This window comes from Megalops cyprinoides, chromosome 19 (genome assembly GCF_013368585.1).
Source record: "Megalops cyprinoides isolate fMegCyp1 chromosome 19, fMegCyp1.pri, whole genome shotgun sequence".
NCBI classification, from domain to species: domain Eukaryota; kingdom Metazoa; phylum Chordata; class Actinopteri; order Elopiformes; family Megalopidae; genus Megalops; species Megalops cyprinoides.
The window spans coordinates 23,335,667-23,356,387 of NC_050601.1; the positions used below are offsets into that span (position 1 = coordinate 23,335,667).

A 20,721-nucleotide genomic window follows, 5' to 3' on the forward strand; every position below is an offset into this window, starting at 1 on the left:
ATGCATTTCCACTGACTTATAGAGTTCAGCTAACATGGAATCAGATTTACCATAGATGGACCATAGATTTGAATGTCAACTGAAAAAGATTTCATATTTACAATATACAATGAGTCCTTATTTGTCGGTTGCTTTCAGTGTCAGTTTCATTAGTTATTATTAAGCTTGCACAGGCACACACACACAAAAAAGCTTGAATTTTTAGCTTTGACCCCATTTCAGCATTTTCACCACGTACATCGTTCATGCGGTTCAGCAAAGTGGGCCGTGTTTAAAAAGAACCTGCCGACTCACGTGCCTGCAAACTCAGCCGTACATGTGAAAGGCAAGCTGGGACCCCCCCAGAGCCGCTGTAGTGTTACTCGTCCCACTGGGAGGCTTTCCACTTTACCATTCTGTGAACTTCCAGCTCAATTTCCTCTCCCTCGATAAGTCTATGCCTTATCTTAAACATAGCATTCAAAGGCTCTGAGGTAATCTGCAAACACATTGGAAGCATAGCAGGGTCATGAGAATTCTCAACAGAAACACTAGGTTCTTTTAGGGGTTCGTCATTGCATCGTTTTTGGCACTGGGGAGTCACGGCCCCGTTTGTGACCAGAGTCCCTTTTCTGGGAACCCTATGACATTAAATGTTATGGTGTAAATAAATACATTTTCCCTCTTTTTTGTATTTAGATGAATAACAGAAGAGAATTAGTTCATTAATGCATCGGATGCTATTCACCCAGCAGGAGACGTGTGTTGCAAAAGAATAGCGGCCACGCTGAAACATTAAGACACGAATGTTGTGGGTGGAACAAGTGCCAAAAAAGGAACATGGACTATTTATGAGCGCTCCCTCTCTTTAGCCAGGAAGCCATCACCAAAGAACTCTCAGACTCGGGGCGAGCCAAATAGGTTATCAAGCTTCATTTCAGCCAGTTGTACACACACACACACAGACACACACGCACACGCGCACACACGCGCGCACACGCGCACACACAAAAATGCTACGAAACATTACGACAATTTTCTAATCATTTTGTCCCTTAAGCTGAATAAATATCGTACTCATACTTTTTGGGTTTCTAAAAGCAGAAAGGTCTGCTGTGTGTCCCGCTGTACCGTTTCAGACAGAGCAGACTTACGTCAAACACAAAAACACACAGTGCAGTTACACATGCAAATTCTGTGAGAAAAAGTGCCAACACCTCACCTCATCTCTCATTACTACCAAATTTGTCAACCAAGGTGCGATTCTGAAGTTCAATACAGCAACATTATCACACTGTAAAAACCAGGTTCTCTCAAAGCTCATTTCTCTATGGTCTGTGTGATACATACAGAGAGCTAGACTGACATAAAGGCAATAAATTAAGGATCAATGAGCTGGACTTTGGCCAGAGTGGGATCCAGAAATTCAGCAGCGTGCTCCCATAAACAGACACCTCTCGAGTCGTGCCCACTTACGCAAGAGCAGTTCCGTGCTGCACAGCAAAATGAATGGCGTTAATTCAAAACCGTAAGTGTTCATTTAACTCTGAAAAGTGTCTATACAGTCACACTTTTACACTTACAGTGTTGAATTAACACTGTTGATTTTGCTATGGTACTTTCCAGCTCAGCTCAGGTTCACCCCATTATAATGAACCCACCTGCGTTCTGTGAAGACCCGTATACCCTGTTTTTGAAATCTGCTGGCTGAACAGGCTGAAGACAGTGAAGACATAATCACTGTGAAGGCGAGAGCTTACAGAAAGCGGGTGTGCATCTCTGTAAATGTGAGCACTCAGTCTTCATATCTGCATTGTCTCTGCCACACTCCCACACAAAGTCCAAATGTTTCAATGACAATGACATTTGTACACATGCAGTAGCAGCTGAAGCCTTCTTAGGAAATGTGCAGGGAGCATGCCTGCACACACACATGCCCGCGCACACACGCACAGACAGAGAATCCTTCAGTCCCAAACCAAGTTCACTCCAAACACTCCTATATAATGGTTGCACTTTAAAAAATTCAAAGGACAGACCTGCATTGCTATGCAAAAACCAAACGGAAAAACGATTTTCAAAAAAAAAAAAAAGAAAAAAAAAAGGAAGAAGAGCTCCTGAGCCCTTGAAAACGGAAGAAACCCGACCCTCTGCGACAACTGAGACCAGCGGTGATGCTGTAACACAGGGAACGCGGCTGTTTGCGTGGTAGTCTGGTAGTCTGATTTGGCACCTTTTGAGGGCACCGAGGCTCTGGCCAGCTCCCAGAGTCCTCCGGTGTGTGGGTGGTGGTTTGTGGGGTAGGCAGTGGGCGACCGGCGCAGTTCCTGCAGCCTCCTGGACTGCCGCCTGCGCATCACGTCTGCGCCAGCTGCAGCTCCTCCAGGCCGTGCCTGCCCAGGTGGTACCGGGCCAGGTCCTTCCTCGTCACCAGTCCGACAACCTGTGGACAAGACGGGCACTCACTGTAATAAAATAATCAAACGTTCCTCAGGAGTCCCCCCGTAAACGTGAAAGGTCAGCATGATGCACATCCTTACCTAATGTAACAGTTGCTTCATAATGGTTCTGTTTAGTCACACACATATATTAAGCAGGTTACAGTACACAAATACCAATAATCCTGACTATTATTTGTTTGGTAGGTAATTTAACCATTAACCAAATATTAACCATTAATTAGGTTCAATTAAATTCCCTTAAGTTTGAATGTGGAATGTACTATATGACAGGCAGCAGGTAGTAGATTCGCATTAGATTGATTCTGGGTTATGGCATAAGATAGGCAGCAGGGAGCACGTTCAGACGGTACCTACCCTGTTCTCACTGTCGATCACCACCAGGTGCCTCAGGCCCAGGGCACGGAAAAGCTTGAAGACACGCGGGAGGGATGTCTCCTGCAACACAAACACGGCACGTTTCTGCATGTGAACCAAGAGACACAGTCCACCCCCTTCGAATGGAAGCACCCACACGTAGCGTACCCAACCACGCTAGCGCTGCAGGCTGGAGGAGACACCTGCTAATGCTAGGGATGGTTTGTGACAGAACTGAGCCACACGCCCATCATCAGACACGCAGTGACATGCAGTGGCTCCATTGTTTTGTTTTATTTTTAATGTCGTACAAAGGTTCAGCAAGGCTGTATTACTATAACACCGATGCAGGTGCCAAATGACCCTGACTAGGGAGAACAGTTTTAAGCTGTACTGTATGCTGGCTAATTGGTTGATTACAGTGTATATGTGTGTAGTCATAGGTACGTTTTTTGTTCATGTATGGGATAAGTAGTTCTACACCTTTATAAAAATATGTAAAATGAATAAACGATTAATCGTTTAAAACCGAATGCTGCATACTTTTCCCACAGAAAAACCAGCTACAAGGGTTCCCAAGTTAAGACAACCTGTGCTTTCAGGTGTTTATGCTATACTGGGATCAGTGATAGCAGGATATCAGGATTGGTGAGGCCTCTCTCACCTGGGGCACGGTGTAGGGAGTGGGGTTCATGAATTCGGTCAGGTCCATCATGCACTCGCGCTCGTCCTGGGACACGTGGATGGACTGGATCGGGGGGAAGCGGGGGTAGGCGTCCCGGAAGTCCTTCAGCTGGAGCCGCCGCTGCTTGAGGCGGGAGTGGGCCCTCTCCACAAACACCTGCAGCAGGGGGCAGAATGTGAGGGTCCCAGGGCTAACCTCTACCCTTTACCCATAATCCCACACCCACCAATACCTGCAGCAAAGGGAGACCGCTGTGAGGGTCCTGAACCAAACTTGTATCCCTTACCCCTACAGCCACTGTAGCTTTCTCACCTTGTGCTTCAGCAGGACAATGAGCTGGGAGCGCAGTATCAGACCACAGAGTCTCCCCGGCTGCACAGAGGAGCCAAACACAGGCCTTAGGTCAGTAAACCGAATCTCGATCGAAACAGCAGCATTAAACTACATTACGTTACATTGCAATGACATCCAGAGCTGCTCAGCGAAATCTCAGAGAAAGTGTATGGACATGCACAGCATTAAAAAATATGTTTTGCAGGGGCCACTGACTAGGTACATGCCCTTTACATCCAAATTATCGCTTTCCCTGGGTTTCACTGTCAGATACCCAATGAGGTAAGATACTGAAAATCCAACATGAGCTTTTAAACCGGTGTTTTTCATGGTTCTGTCACACCCCTGAACCCTGGGAGCAGGGTTTCGAACCTCGTTGTTTTCATTGACTCTGGGGACCACGGGGAAGCCGTTGTGATTGGTAGACGTGTTGCTGAGGATGTCCACAATCCTCCCCACCTTCTCGATCCGGTTGAAGCACGTCACCGGGGAGCTCATCACCTCCCTGAGAGGGAGAGAGGGAGAGTCGGGGACGGGGGTGAAAGTTCATTACGACACTGCACGGCTGTCCGGGAACACCTGGTAGCAGGTCTGAGTCTGAGGGCCTGTTAGCGCAAAGCTACGAAAGGAGTGTGCTCCTACGTTACACTTTGTTAGCTTTTAACACACTTATCCAGGGCAAATTACGCATTGAAAATGATCAATACACACAGCGGGACAATTCCGGTAGAGGTACAGGTGACCTCACTACCTGGTATCCCACCTAGAGATTCAAACCTACAACATCCTGGCTACAGGTGCAGAGCAACACTGGCGTTGTGAGGTAGTATTGTTTTTGTGGGTGCTCGCAGCTGATCAGAATAGAGCAAGGAGCCATCCTGTGTATTAAAGGACATCCAGCAGGTGAGAGCAAAGCTTGAGGTGCAAGTTGCTCATAGGTGCTGATCTAGGACCGCATACACCAACTACAATCCTCACCTTGTCCATTATAACGTAAACGGCAAATCTGAGCCTAGATCAGCACTTATGGGCAACATCTGCCTGGAGTGAGGAGGAGGAGTAAGAGGGGGGCATACCTGGCGGTCAGGGAATGAGAGGTGGCCGGGGCCTCCCAGTCCAGGAAGGGCACACTCTGCAGTTTAATGTGGATGTCGTACAGACCCTGCGGAGGGAGCACAGACCTGAAACCACTGAAGCTCTTCTGAGGCTGCTGCTACAGCTCTCACTTCCACAGAGACCTACACACAGAGCTCTTATAATGCTCTGTAGCTCCTCAAATGCAGATACTGGGAGCACTACTACTCTCTACATCCAGACTTTTCAAGCTCTGACTGTAAGGTGATTTAGCAATGCTTTTTTTCCAGACAAACGCTCTTGCCACCCTGTAAAATAATCACACCATAATTATTTCTGAGAGAAAGTGAGGAAAGACAGAGAGGAAGTGAGAAGCAGAGAAAGAGAGTGATAAAAGGGTTTGTGCAAAAGAGAAAAAGAGAGCGAGAGAGAAAGGAAAGACTTCTGGTTTCTAACAGAAAAGTACATGGATCTCTCTCCCATACAGTTGTTTTGCACTTACCCCCACAAAGTAATCACCCACAATCTTAGCAGTCATGAGGACAAGCATGATGGGAAGCCCATAGGTGACGTTCCCAGTGGCCTCCACCATGATGACCGTCAGACTGAGTGTCATTCGGACAATGCCTCCTGAAGCAAAAAAAAAAAAAAAAAAAAAAAGGCCAGACTGTCACTCCTACCGTCTAATCACAACAAGGGGGCGGGGTCAACCTGAGATGACAGATTAGCTAACACAGTTTTAGCGCAGTCGTGTGATGAAGATGGAAGACTCACCGAGCTGGGCAGCTGCACCAATCAGGGCATACTTGCCTGGATCCGCCCAAATCTATCACAGAGAACAGGTCAGAGTCAATGGGAGGAAGCACACCTTAAACACCGAGCAAGCTACTAGAATGTGCTGTGAATCACACACATACTGAAAACGGTTGGATGCTTTTGTGTCTATGGAGCTTTACGTTGCTTTACCCATGACTCATCTGGTGTCTCATTCTTACATTCCAGTGTAGTGCCCACATCTTGCTGGTTGACTCTGGTGTCTTAAAAGCTATCCATTCCAGACTCCAGTGCAGCAGCAAACCAGCAGTAATTTTTTTCCTCCATAGAGGTGCGCCTGAATGCGAATCAACCCCAGGAGACACTCTCGCACCCGACTGGCTTATTCTGCTCCCCCTGCCCCGCCCCCTCACTCACGGAGCCACTGGAGGTGATGGCAGACAGCAGGATGCCAAACAGCCGGCCCCACGCCGCGCCAATCAGCAGGGACGGGATGAACACTCCGGCGGAGACGGTCAGGCCGTACGTCCAGCAGGCCAGGAAGAAGTAGCTGAGCGTGAAGACGCCCAGCGTCAGGGGGTTGTACGTCCCTGAGAGGAACACGAGGCATGGGGTCAGTAAGACACTGCAAAAAATAACTGATGAAGTATCCAGTAAGAACATTAAGGACATATTCTGTGGTGTATCAGGCATTTTGAACTTATGAGAAGCACAAATATGTTTGAAATCCATCAGGTGTGACAATGTCACTTTTGTCAAATGACAATACTTGGAAAAAAAATTGAAGTGTCTGAACAGCTGTCAAATTTGACATAGGACAAAAGGATAATTTGGGTCCAATTTATAATTCATTTATAATTTATTGCTAAAATACAACAGCAAAATATGAAGAAATAGCGGGGACATTCACACTGGCTGTGCTGGAGAGATGAGGCTGCGCCTGTACCCTGAATTTGTCTACTTGGTACCACTGTCCTCCACCAGAGGGCAACAGCACACCAAAGAGGCATATATTAAACATCATAAACGCTGTCTAATAAAACATGTCTGTACTTTTCTTAAAATTGGCACCCATCTAAACAAACCAGAAACATGCTGTTTTGCAAAAAAATCTTTAAAAAACATTTGCTATTTAATGGTGCATTCCTAAATGACATGGTTTGTAGATGTTCCCTGACAGTGCAACAGGCCAAAGAGGTTCCAACATTCTGATGCCTGCGACTATTTCATTAAGGAGATGCAGCCAGACTACTGCAATGGCTGTATCCAGATGTCCAGATTATTTAACAGAACATCACTTTTTTTCATTTTTTAAACATAATAATTTTAAGCTTGTGAAAATGGCAGGTTGCTGGGGTCACAGGTCACTGACGTACTTGAAACCTGCTGGGTCTGTGTAGTGGATAGACGTGGGCAGGGTGACTGGGCCCCTGCGGTAGCGCGCCTGTGAAGAGGCCTGGGAAAGCCATCAGGGCGCCCGGGCGTAAGACGAGGCAGATGCGTGGGCCGGCTGAGTGCTCTAACAGCTGCCCGGCATCCGGCCTCAATCTCAGCCAGCGCCGGGCTGCATCTGGAAACCGGACCGGGCTCTCCGCTTGAGCCCGGAGACAGAACCCCGGCGGCAGTCACACGCTTTCAAATCCTCCCCGGGGACTCCCGAAGAGGAAGTGCCAGCTCTTTACCGGTAAGCTTTTTTTCTACCTAACATACAATAATTGGCCCCTGGGGAAGAGCTGAAGAGTTTCGCTCCCGTCAGACAGGCGGAAAGGCGGTGGCGCACTAACCGGGCGGGTTGTGGAACAGGCTGCGGACGCTCCTCTCTGGCGTGTTGAAGAAGGCTGTCGCCATGGAGTTGTACTCGCCGTCTGCGCAGAACAGCTATGGAGGGACGAGAGTGGGGGCCCGTGTCATTTCCACCCAAAAAACACGCTTTCCTTAAGAACTTTCAGAAGAGCTTTCAGAATTAAGGCAAAAGTCTTAAACCACCATACAGAATGCATTTTACATAAGAGTGAAGGGGCACCTAGAGCTGTTCTTTGAGAAATGACTGGCTGTTCACCTTGTAATCATAGTTACACATGTACATTTAATTTAAACTTGATATACATTTTCCTGGGAAATGTTTTCGAAGAAAGGCGAAATCCTTAGAAGATGAACCCCAGGGGTGGTGGTGGAAAGCACACAAGCAGTCAATCGGCAAAAGAGGGCAGAAGCCGCACCACTAGGGAGATGGCACGCTCTACGTTCCTTCCTGGTTTGGCTAAGGGGCTCTAAGGGACACTATTTAAGTAGTTGAGGGGTCAAGGAGCACCAATGACGGAGCACTAGTTTGGGCAGTCGACAACTTTCATTATTACACGTGTAGTCTTATATCCTGTTAATAGATAATAGATCATTTGCACTGCATTTCTAATGTAGAAAAGCCACATACTCTGTGTCAGAGGTTTTTACTCTTATTTTGGAATTGGATTATGATGATCAAATTGTAGGCAAGGTACCCAGTACCCCTTCATTATGATTAGCTCCTTAGTTGTATTACTTTGTATTAATCTGTTTTATTTTGTATTAATCTCAAGTACCTTCAACAGCCATTTGTGAGATTCCTGATAGAAAACCTCTGGTATATGTTCAACCAAATACTTTCCCTGTGGTTGAGGGTTCTCATAGCTCCACTCAAGGTGCCTTTTCAGAGACCTTGATAGGTGCATCTGACCTGCAGGGGGTATTCCTCGGACTGGTCTGGTCCCAGGGGCTGACAGTCGTTGGAGAAGTAGATCATGGCAAAGGAGACTGTGGCCGTCACCGCTGCTACCAGCATGGCCTCCATGACCTGCAGGCAGGGCCGGTGGATGTACCTGACAAGACAGTTGCAGCCAATCAGAGAATACCTGTTCCTCCTCACACATCCAGAGATTAGCTCTTTTGCAACACAAAACCAATCCTAATTTGAGCTACTCGGGCCTGGTCCTGGAGGACTGCAGTGCCTGGAAGGCTACTCAAGCCTGGCTCCACAGGGCCACTGCATCTGCATGTTTAATTCCAGCCAAGAACTGCTTTCAACTAATTGCAAACCTCAACGGAACCATTTCAGCAATGTGAGTGTTGGCAATTTAAATTCATCTGGAAATCCTGCTGGGCATGCATCCATGAGCTGTCACACCACATCACTGCACAATGACTTAGATACTGCACCACGTGAGCTTTTAATCAAGGTTTCAAATGGCCAATAGGAGCTGGACCGGGCAGTGGCTCCCTCCTCCCACATAATTCATATGGACTCTCCACAGTGAGGAAGAAATGTAAAATTGGAACACTGCTACATTAGTCAGTCAAGGCTAAGGTCAATACACAGAAGTCTGCAGGCCTGATTAGCTCATTCTGAGCGTTCCAACCACAGACAGTGTATGTAACAAGTTTACAACCGATGGGAATTTGACAGAGACTTTTTCTGCAAAGTGAATGGCCAGGGTATACCACATAATCCAGCTTTGCTTGGAGCTACTCTGATGAACAGCAAAGCTATTCACCACTATTTGTGAACATCTATGGTGGTGGTCCAGTCCTGTCTGGAATATGCTACAAGCTTCTATGGTAAGAGGGAAAGCTGATCTAAGTGGATCAAGTTGTGAGTGTCTGTATTGAAGCTATGTGTTTATTGGCCTCTCTGGAGTGTGCTGTGGGTGTCTATGCAAATCATGCAAGTGAAAAAAGTAGACAAAACCCCAAACCAATAGCATTTCTTTGGCTGGACAGAGTCTGGTCACAAACCACACATTATAAGTATAGCACTAAAAGCCACTCAGACATTCATTCACATGTTTGCTCTTTACTTAAAACTTTTTAAGACGCGCCAGTTTACAGCCAAATCCCTTTTCCATACACACAGAGTACACTTCAGCTTTATAGGTGCTGAGGGTCAAAAGTGGGTACAATATTACACAGGCATACCTGATTCTGAAAATAGTCAGCCAGTAGTTTAAGACATTAAACAGTGCTCCAAGCAGTCCTCCTGCAAGAAAGAAAGAAAAGAATATACCAAAGGAGGTAGAAATCACACACATACACACACACCATTAATACAATATGGTCTATGTCAGATTACACATTTTCTGAGCGCTGTACCATTCAGCATTTACTGAATGCCACACACCATCCTGCTCACCTATAGCTCCCATGCAGATGAAGAGGGGAATCTCATACAGGTTGTACTCCACGCTCTGAAACACAGAAATCAAATTCATGAACCGCAGATGCAATCTCCCCAGCCAACCTCCTCAAACCACAGCCGCCTGCTGCCTGGACCATTGCTTTGACCATCAATTTCCCCATCGCGTCCATATGGTTAACAGCTACTAAATAGTATCTCAACCTCACAATCGTGTAACTTTTTGATTATTCAGTTTATGCTCACAAAAAGAGTGGTGGAGAATCTGTCCCATAAAGACATAACTCAACAAGCGAAAGCCGCAAGCGCCAGCATGAGTACACCCTTTTCTTCTTAGCCTTAGTGCAAAGAAGATGTACTCAAGCTGTGGTTACAACCTAACACTTAACAAACGGCACACTTTTTCAGTATAGCACATGGTGGTGTTATATATGAGTACTGGCATAAATTGAAAAATATATGTTATGTGGGTGGGCTTAGAAGTTTTTTTTTCTTCAAAATTATTCTATCATTATTTGCAAAAACATGCAAAAATACATATTCATTAAATATCTGACCAAACTTCGAGTTTGGCACCCACAATCTTGCTCAAACTCTGCCCACCAATGTCAAGCAAAAACAACAAAAACCACACATATTCAAAATGTTTTAGCTGTATTTTTCCTCCTGTTCTTAAACAATTAAAATATAGTAACAGTTTCTGAATGCAACACCACAGTTCAGTAGAAGTACTCTAAGCTGCTGTGGCAACATTGGACCATTATGAGAAGCTTAGAATGGTCTTGGTCAAATGGCTGGGGACATGGTGGCTTTTTCCCAAGTCCCTGCCTAAGAAACCGGAGATGAAGACTGACAGCAAGAGGGGGCAAAGGGCAGAGGGCAGGTCCCGCATTACCGAAATGAACAGACCCCCTTGCATCAGCTGACTTCCACAGCGAGACTGTATACTGCACTGGGCTCAGACATTCAGCAAAGAGAGGGCTGCAGGAACATCTCATGTGAAGGATTGATTAAACTGAAACCCTTAACTGGAACAGGCCATTGGGGAGCTCAGTCCAGGAACAAGGAGTTTAAAAAAATTCACCCTATCCAAATGACCTTGAGTGATGGGAGAAAATGCAGAGGCAATATCACTTATTCAAGAAAAGCACGTAGGATAGCTTGGCATGTTTGCCTCTATTGTTAGCAGAATGCCAAGAGGCAGCTGCAGTTTCAGCAACAAATAAATCCACTATAACAGAAGGTCACAGAACAGGCTTGTCAGACAAACTTTTGGCATTCACAATGAGAACATATAGCATTGTGTTGCTATCTTACAGATGAATGTCATCGTATGGAGGAGTGAGGATTCAAACTTGTGACAGGCTGTAATTCAGTGTTCACTCAGGGCAAACAGTTTCCCCCTGATGCGTTTCCTGGACATTCAAATTTCTCCGGGATGTCCTGGCTGACCTGGGATGGCTGGCCATCCCAAACGGCCCATTGTTGCCAGCCCACAGTGCTGTAAGTTACTTGAACAATACTATTGAGGGAATTCGATTGGTTATGCTAGGGTAACTGGTCACCCTGAGGTAAACGCTGTGTGGGCCTGCTTACATCGCTGTCAAAGCGGCCAAAGTTGATGAGACCCGGGCTCGAGAGGTCCCCCGGCTTCTCGTGGTAGATGCTGAGGAAGAAGTTGAGGGTGAAGGTCGACATCATGGAAGCGAAGAACTGCGAACAGAAAGAGGACATGTTAGTCTCACCCTCCCTGCCCAAAAGGCAGCGTGCCGTTTCAATGACTCCCGAGTGGCTCAGTTGGTAAAAGCACTCGTTCTCAGTGTAGACTGTGCGCTACAGCCCGGGTTCGAACCCGACCGTGTCACTAGCCGACAGTGACCGGGAGCTCACAGGCGGAACATATTGGCTTCGTTCCACCGGCGATAGGGGTGGGTACGTCGGCAGGGGCTTCGGTCCCATTAGTAACAGCAACCCCTGCTGGTAGATCAGGCGCCTGTGGTCCATGTGCCAAAGCTGCATATGAAATGTCTTCCTCCGACTCATCTCTGCGCCAGCTTAGCTTGTGGACCGCAGTGCGAAAAGAATCAGCAGCTGACATCACATGTTTCGGAGAAGGGCACGTGCTTGTCCACGCCCTCCCGGATTGACAGTGGGGGTTGTACAATGAGACCGAACATCAATGATGACAAATTGGACATTCCAGAATTCAGGGAATTGGCCATTCCAAATTGGGGAGAAAATGGGGGAAAAAAATAAATAAATAACCCCTCCTTGAGTTACTCACTATTCGCCAGGTCAACATCTGGTTCCAGAAGGAGGCCCCCTCTTCCAAGCTGAACAGAACCCCGCCTGCAGGATCAGAGAGGATTTCAACCCAATTATGCAGTGTTCAGATCTTCAAAGGAACTTCCCTTTCGACTAGAACAGTCAGCGGAAGCCAAGATGAGCCAGCCACGGCTGTTGGTGATGTACGCATCCATCAAATCGTGACAGTTTTACGGTTTGCGGTCGTGTCACTGCTCAACGGTCAACATGCACCTGCTGAAGTGATTTTCCAGGCTATTCCCAGGGGTGTTCTGGCCCTCCACCACCCCACACACACCCAGATCTATGTGCTTAATGGATCTGATCACGGTACAACACGATCAAGAAACACCAGCTACACTGTGCTGACATCACAGGAGTAGTGAGAATGTGCTGGCTGAGATGTCTTACCGACAGGAGCGCCGAATGCCGCTGACACCCCGGCGGCTGCACCTGCCGACACAAAGTCCCTCTTCTCCGTGTCCCTCCGGAAGTACTCGAAGATCTGCGGTAACACAGCATCGTCACTTCAGAAGTGACATGGGCACTCCACTCCAAAGAGTGGCTATCGTCCGCTCAGTCTAATTCTATTTGATACAGCACTCTTAACAAACAAATCTTGACAGACAGCATTCAGTATAAATACATTGAGGTTTCCTACAGCAACACTTTGCACACATTGCATAAATGTAATATGCAGACAATGCAAGCAAGTAGGATCACTCTCATTTCTAAAGCGTCAGTGACCTTGAAGTCCTTCTTCAGTGAGGTGCTCCGGCCTTGGGACACGCCGGCAGCCACCACAGCGCCTGAGTGGATCATGGGCCCTTCCTACAGAGGACAGAGACATGAGCGCTTAGAGGGCAGCAGGGGCTGTTTTTAAAAAAAATAAAAAAATAATAATAATAATCACCCACAGTTTCGCCAAGTGACCATTTTTCACATTTTACTGCTTGAAGCTCTAGATTTCATAGTTTTTTCAAGACTTCTGGAAGAAGCCAACAGGTATTTTTAAGTGAACCCCCCCAGGAAAATGTGACCTCATTGAGTACACAACAAACTTTCCCTGGGTTTCATTTTGTCAAACAATAGCCCATTTAAACACCATAAAGATCATTACACTGAGAGTGGAACATGCATACAAGTTTTCTGTACACACACATGTAGCAAACGGAGGCAATTCACTGTGTAGATGTTTCATATATACAGCATTAGTCCCTGTATGTGCCCCTTTGCGTGGGGGCAGGGGTCTTTAACCTCCTTTACCTTTCCAACTGCCAGGCCGCCAGCCACAGAACAAATCACCCCTCCCACCTTCACCACAAGGGTCTGTAGAGAACAGCAAAAAGCAGATCACATGTCACAGGGTGTTTCACAGGGTGTGCAGTGAAGTAAATTTTCCACAATATTTAGCAAAATCTTCTTTCTGAGAGCTGGTTGAGCTGGCTGGCCAGTGAGGAGCAGGGCTGGGAGAGGGAGAGTAGGTATGTGCTAAATGAGAGGCACAAGCCAAGATTCCCCATTTGCAGAACTGTTAAACATATCACTAAACGACTATGTACACATGAGAGAGGGCGCACCGGAGAGCAACATGGCCTGGAGGAAAAACCAACATTAGCACACCAGACTAGAGAACTGATGATTCTGGGGGGCCTGTGTGTGAGTATGTGCACGTTATCGTTCCAACCAAATAACCCATCTTAATTGGCCTGATTAGTTAATCAGCTGCATTAGTTAATCACAGTGAGGTATTTCCTGAAGCACTACATAAAGTATCTGAGTATCAGAGACGTGTCAAATTGCTTCAGCTGTAATTCAACTTTTTCTTAAGACTACTGGCCATGGGTAAAAGATGGGCTGTAAAAACTTAAGCTGTGACAGAAACCAGCGCACGTAACGGCCCTTTGGGAAACTCGAAACCCCCTGCTGTGCTGGCTCCAATCCTGTCAAACAGATTAGCAGCGGAGCGTGCCATTCAGCCGGATCCTTCCGGAAGGAGTGCCGCGTACCTTCAGTCTCACCACACGAGGGATTTTAACTCCGTTCAGATAGCACTTTATCTGCGGGATGCCGCTGCCTGCCGCAATGGGCTGAAAAAAAGAAAGAAAAAAAACAAACAAACAGGTTTAAAGGGGTCCTCCAGTCATTTCCTGAAAGACAGAAAGAAAAGCAGGAACACAGTTCTTTTAAGCTTTTAAAAGACAGCTTGATTGGTTCTATGAGAAAGTTCAACTGAAAGTGTTTGTATCATCTCATCAATAACCAAAAAACCACAAGAAAGGGTTTTGGGGTTTCATAAACTTTGAAAAAGAACTCACAAACTTCAAAACCCTGTTAGTGAATACAAGTGCACTCATGTACCTTAAGCAGGTGTGCAAGTCGACTCACCTCGAAAAAGGCTACGATGATGGAGCCCACCATGACGAAGGCCGAGTTCAGCACCGCCCACAGGATGAGCGAGATGGACAGGCCTCCGACCTCGGTGAACTTCTCAATGTCTGAGCCACAGAGGTTAAGGTCTGCTCTGCTCTGCAAGTCTTTTGCTACAGCACTGCTGCAGTTTAGGGGGAATCCCTAAACTGAAGGAATCCCCCTGAAGAATGATGTCAAACAACTCAAGTCTTTTGAATGCTTAAGATGCATCTCAATTCATGAGCATGCACTCGCATAACTACTTCTGATGTAAAAGTAATTGAAATGAAACAAAACTTTTGCCTTTTCTACCTCATTTCATTTTACCTTACTTTGATATTTGATATTGTCTTTTTTCACGTATTTCAAAGGTGCAGGAGTACTTATGTGAAGTAATTAACAAGCACTTAAATACCGATCCAAGTAATCGATATGTGAATTTCACAGCATAATACTCCAATAATCACATAAGCAGCCTCCTCCCCATTATGGACGCCCAGTATGAGCATCTGGGTTATGGGGAGCGGCATCACAGGCCAGCTTTCCTTTGTGCCCAGGAGGATACTCTGCTTGACCACGTGGTACTTGACGCCGGCCAGGTTCTCCACCACGATGTCGATGAAGCAGGCGATGAGTCCCGTCAGAAAACCGATCAACCCACACACCACCCAGCGGCTGATCTCCAGGCACCTGAAGCCCTACGTGACACCAGAGTAACACCTACAGCTCTCAGCACACCCACCATCTTACCAACGCGCTACAATGCACAGGGGAGGCTAGAGTAACAGCTATAGCACTCAGCACACTGACCATCATACCAACCCAATACATTACAAAGGGAGACCAGCTATAGCTCTAATTACACCAACCATCAAATCCTCCGATTACAGTTCACAGTGGCAATAAGGGTAACAGCTACAGCTGTCTCATAATACCGACCATCACGTCCATCAGCAGACAGGGACAGCAAGCGTAACAGATACAGTACTTATACAAAGCAGCAGACAGAGATAAATAACCCCAGAGGATGTAAAAGCCGGACTGTCCAAACATTAGTCTTATTTAATACACTGCTTGACCTGGTCCATTAATATTGGATCCTTGATTCTTGTGTTACTCCAGCTTCTACATGTGTGCATTACAACAAAGTGTAATTTAACCACAACTGTATGAATGCAAGCATCGTTCCGCCTTCACTGGAGTAAGTATCTGCACCATAATTCATTCTTAGTTCTATAACCTCCTCCACTGCGATTAGTCTGCTACCAACTCCACAATGCATTTCACCTCCTCTATCCATCACCCTATGGACTGACCACCGCCACAACGCATGCTTAACTGTGCCAGGACAGATGCCTGAATATGCTGAGAGCTCCTGCTGAGAATGCACTTCTTGCACGGAGCCAAAAATCAAGCATCCATTCACTTCTAATCCAGTAGAACGGGCAAATATAATATTTAGACTTCAAGGAGAGTTAAATCTGAGAAATGAAAGGGAGAGATCACTGCCCAGGAGACAGTCTTCTACACTTCACTTCTACTCACTAAACTGTAAGTTAAGAAACAACTTGAGAAATATATCTTTTTCGTGGTTTAGCATTACTGCAAACTTTGTATTGTGCCTGGATGGGGTTTATACTGACCATGTAGCTCATCCGCCTTTCTTCTTCCAAAAACAGCTGATTCTCACTGTTGTCATAGTCGAGACTCTGAAACAGATAAACACGTGCATGTTCATCAAGCGCTCCAGATCCAGGTCTTTCCAGTGACACCATCAGTTACACCGTCTACCCGCAATTTAATTGGGTGTATTTGGCACATCCAACCAAACACCTTCCTTGAGTTGAAGTTTACTGATTTTTTTTTTTTTTTTTTACAACCACTTTACAAATGTAAAGCAGCTTTTAATTATTTATGTTCATTATTTATTTTAACATGCATCACCCTTTTTCAGAGACCAAGCCTTTAAAGGTAAACCAAACTATTCATTTCAAACCACGTCTTCATGCAAAGTACTGTGGCTTGCAGTTGTCACTTTTGATGAGACTGATATTTGAAATTGTACGTATGATAAGAACTAACAGGACACACACTCTTCGCTCGAGAAAGGTCAAGTGTGTAAGATCAATTCCTTCAGGAGAGAATCAACACTGAATGGGGTTTTTCAAAGTAAAACTCAAGTTTATTTTCCAGTTACCTCATATTTGAGAGACAGCAGCTTCTCATTGTGAGGGATCTCCTTGGGTCGGCTTAAGATCGAGCCCTGAACAGAGCCAGCCAGACAGAACAGAAAGGAACAGCATGGTGAGATAGTCCATTCTGACCTTCAGCATGACATGAAACATTCATAACTGTTACATGCAAATACAGTTAAGAGTAGAGCACTAGACAGAGAGGGCTCAGTCCCAACTGGCAAGACAAAACTGGGTATCAACTGGCAAGACTCCTAGTGAAGTTAAACACAAAACATGCATAGAATTTACAGTACCAGTGAGAACCCCTCAAGCTTTTAAAATGGTTCTACATCAAATTACTGTTGCAAGTGGCTCTCCAGACTGTCCCAATGCTACTTAGCCACAAAAAGGGGGGGAAAGGCCTGCTCCCAATAGGACCTCCTCAGAACTGGCTTTAAACTGCGCTCACTTTCAAAACTGATTTAAAGTTGCCCAACAGGTTATGGCACACTGCCAAGACTAGGAAAGACAGATTGCCACTAGATACAGGTTATATCTGACCTGCTTTCAAAACAGCTCATAAATACACCGACTGTGGTGCCGTTCTCATGCTTTTCAACATCCTATAAAAATATGTCTGGGGATGCAAGCGTCCTGATCTGACTCAGGCCAAAGTCTACGGAATCTTGTCTCTTAACATTATTTTAGAATAAACCCCAAGCATATGACATAACTTTTTACAATTCTTAAAGCCTGCAGCATTTTCAAATGATACCAAGCCATGATCATGATATTAAGCTATGAAGTGGGAGTAATATCTACAGTATATAAGACTGTTGTTAAAACTATAATACACTACAGTGGCATAAAAAAAATCACATGTAAGGAATTGATGTAGCACTTTGGTCTGCATTCATCACTACGGCTTTGACTGCACGTTTTTTTGGCCCCCTGCTTGAACTGTTTTAGTTGAGTGATATCATACAAGAGTATGGAGTGCTAATAATGGGAGAGTGAGGCTTCATTAACCCCAAAATGGGTGAAGCCACCATGCACTACCAGTTACTCACCAATTTCAACCCATCATATTGTTCTGCCACAGAAATTGATTGGTTTATACAAGTCAGTGACTGACATCTGACAGCCCCACCCACCATGGGGTTCATGAGGCCTCACTCTCGAACAGATAAACCCGTCTTTCAGGGATACTAAACTATCTCATACTCTGACCTTACAGCTGCAGTGATGGTCACTAAAACTTCAGGATACTCCCCGCCACTAGCAGTTTAGGGTGAGCTGTCACTCTACACTGTGGTGGCTTTGCTCAGATTCAATCACTGCGTGAGAAACGCTGGGGTAAAAAAAAAAAAAAAAAAAAAGAGACCGTCTCTGCTGCATGGAGGATGTAACTGGGTGGGGAGAGGTGAACATTACCTCCTCTTCAACGTTCTCCTCTTCCAAGTCCACAGTGCTCAGCCTCCCTATGTGAAATATGCCGCTCCCGGAAAACTACGGACCAAACAATACGACATCACATTCTACAGTAAAATCTATAGTCGGATCCAAAGCGCTACATCGTATGGAGAGATTTTAGATCCTGTTCAGCAGCACTTCGAAGCTTTTTTTTATTATTATTTAGCCAGAACTGCTAACTGAACACGGCTAAACCGAACAGATGAATGTGTAAAGCGGAAGGGGCAATGCGGCATGTGCCCACCCAGGTAGTTCGCAAGATTAGGCTATATCGGGGGAGCTGATGGGAAATTAATTTGAAGAGCTACTTTTTCCACCTATCCTAACACATTAACAAACCTATAATGATGGGCTTTAACTCCAACCCGCTCAGTTACAGGTCTTCATTATGCCCTTCTCACTTCGCAGTTAGTGCGCATTCACTTGTGATTGGTCCGCATCTCTCACACAGGGATTCTACGCCAATGGCAGAGCAGTGCGCATTATGTGTGCAAACAGTCAACTCGGACCTGACCAGTGGCTTCAATTGCAACCGCTCTGAACTGCTTAGTCAAGCCTAAATTAAGACAAACGAGAAGACAAGGCGTTCAAGGGAGTGTACAGGACCAGGACTGAAAAAAGTAATAAAAAATTGGACTGTCCCTTTAAAAAGTAGCGAGCCAGCTGGCGATGAGCAATCACCACTGTTCAAGCCTGTAGCTAGCTAACGTTAGTAAACAAAGAATACGTTCACGCTAAGAGAAACGAAAACCAGAATAACCGATATAAATCTGGATGCCCTGTCTAAAAGTCTCGACATTGTGACAGATCTCAGTTTGGGTCGCAAATTCCAAATTGTTAAATCGAACTAACGTTAGACAGCAACAGCTGCTTCAGATCCTGAGCTTTAGCAATGCTAGCTAGCCGTTTTGCGAGTTTTATCGAGTTTGCCTAGATTCTAAATGCTGCTGCTGACTCAGTTAGCTATACATGAAGCAAGCCAGCTAACCATTCACTTAAAAACAATCCAAAGACTGATTTTGAATTTTCATCAAAATTAAATATACAAGCCAATAAGCTAACTTCAGCTTGATAGGTTACCACCGTTGACAGTTTTCGGCGATGATAATTGGTAGCGGGCTAGCTAGATGCAGCCTCCCAACAAAGCCATGACGCCCGTTAGCTAGCTAACGGGTAGCTAGCCACCTTGCAACTTTGAGAGTAGCACCGTGCATAGTCACTCTGGCTAGCTGGCTAAATGCATTGCTGTTGCGATGCATATAACAACATGTAATGCTAGTGCGTGAGCGGGTGCAAGCGAACAAAATGCACTCATCTCACAAAGCAAATAGAAACAGAAGTTAGACAGGCGGTTAAATAATGTAGCAAACCATCTATTTGCAAAACTAGCTAGGTATATATAGGTGGCATGAAAGAGGGCTACCTCACTTGCTGAAAAGCTGTCTAAGCGATCCAGATCTACCTGTCTGGTGTATCTAGCTGCGCTGGCCCCGTTGAGAAGTGGAGTGCCTTCGCCTTGAGCCGGGTCCTCATCGCGGCTGGACCACGACACCTTCTTCGAGACATTTGCCATGCTTCCCTGGGGCAAAGGGAGCCTCTCACAACGCTGTCACCTGTCGCAGATCCTCCCTGTTTTTATTTTCAGTTGTACAGCTTGCTGACCAACTACCTCATATCCGCTTTAACCCAGGTGACATCACTTCGAGTCACGTGACAGCCCACTGCCGATCAACGGAGAGAACGATGAAACGGGTAGGAGTAGGAGCGCAAGAGTGCACCCCAGTCCTGATCATTCTGTCATGAATGCATTTAAGACCGAACCGGTGCGGGAACCAACGGGAAATAACCAATGACATACTGATCTGATTTTTCTGCGAATGAAAAACAGAAAAAGTACTCTCCCGTATACTCCAACTTTTATTAAATGACATGACAAATGTAACAGGTAATGTCGCTCTTTCCTTCACCCACCAGTGAAGTGTCACAAGTGCAGTATGATTCTACCAGTACTGCAATCAAAAAGCAACCCACAGGTGCATTCTTACTGTTTCAATATCCACATGCACTGTGCTACCTTGTTTAAAATATCCTGAAACATTTCAGCGACAGAAGGGCATTCATTTTCTACAAAATGTATAGAAGAGTATTTAATAATATTTCTCACTGAGGAATATGTATTTGTTGGAGTGTAAATTTGCGCCACTATATTGACTTTCACCCCCTGTCCCAAATGAAGTAGCTAGAGTAACACAAAATGTGGCAGGTAGGCAGGAAAGTGGGGGTTTGAGCAAGTGTATAGGAGAGGGGAGCACCAGAGGATAGCGAGTTTCTTGGGTGATGATGTATGCTTAGGGTTCAAGAGGAGCAGCTGAGCAGCCTGGTCCAAGCTTTTCAGATACTTGCTGGGTCCTAGAAGCACAGCTAGGGTAGCCCCCCCCCCCCCCCCCCCTCTTCTGCCTTAACAGTTACTTCCCACCTCCAGCACTGGCCCCACCCCTGCAGCTACTGTCCTTTGTTTTTACTGACATGATC

The 20,721-nt window shown here is 45.8% G+C and overlaps 1 protein-coding gene across 1 annotated transcript; it reads right to left on the bottom strand.

Moving 5' to 3' along the window:
• Positions 1–2,181: 2,181 nt before the first annotated feature.
• On the bottom strand, positions 2,182–19,841 carry clcn7 (chloride channel 7). Its single transcript, XM_036552995.1, has 25 exons — positions 19,652–19,841; positions 18,151–18,225; positions 16,740–16,805; positions 16,186–16,251; positions 15,108–15,240; positions 14,519–14,628; positions 14,140–14,220; positions 13,397–13,459; positions 12,878–12,961; positions 12,542–12,635; positions 12,111–12,175; positions 11,423–11,539; positions 9,824–9,878; positions 9,610–9,670; positions 8,375–8,516; positions 7,446–7,539; positions 6,079–6,251; positions 5,662–5,713; positions 5,390–5,517; positions 4,890–4,975; positions 4,186–4,318; positions 3,793–3,852; positions 3,460–3,636; positions 2,796–2,876; positions 2,182–2,422 (listed from the first exon to the last, which is right to left on the bottom strand). Exons 1-25 carry the CDS (start codon positions 19,760–19,762, stop codon positions 2,336–2,338), a joined length of 2,394 nt encoding a protein of 797 aa, XP_036408888.1. The 5' UTR covers positions 19,763–19,841; the 3' UTR covers positions 2,182–2,335.
• Positions 19,842–20,721: the final 880 nt, after the last annotated feature.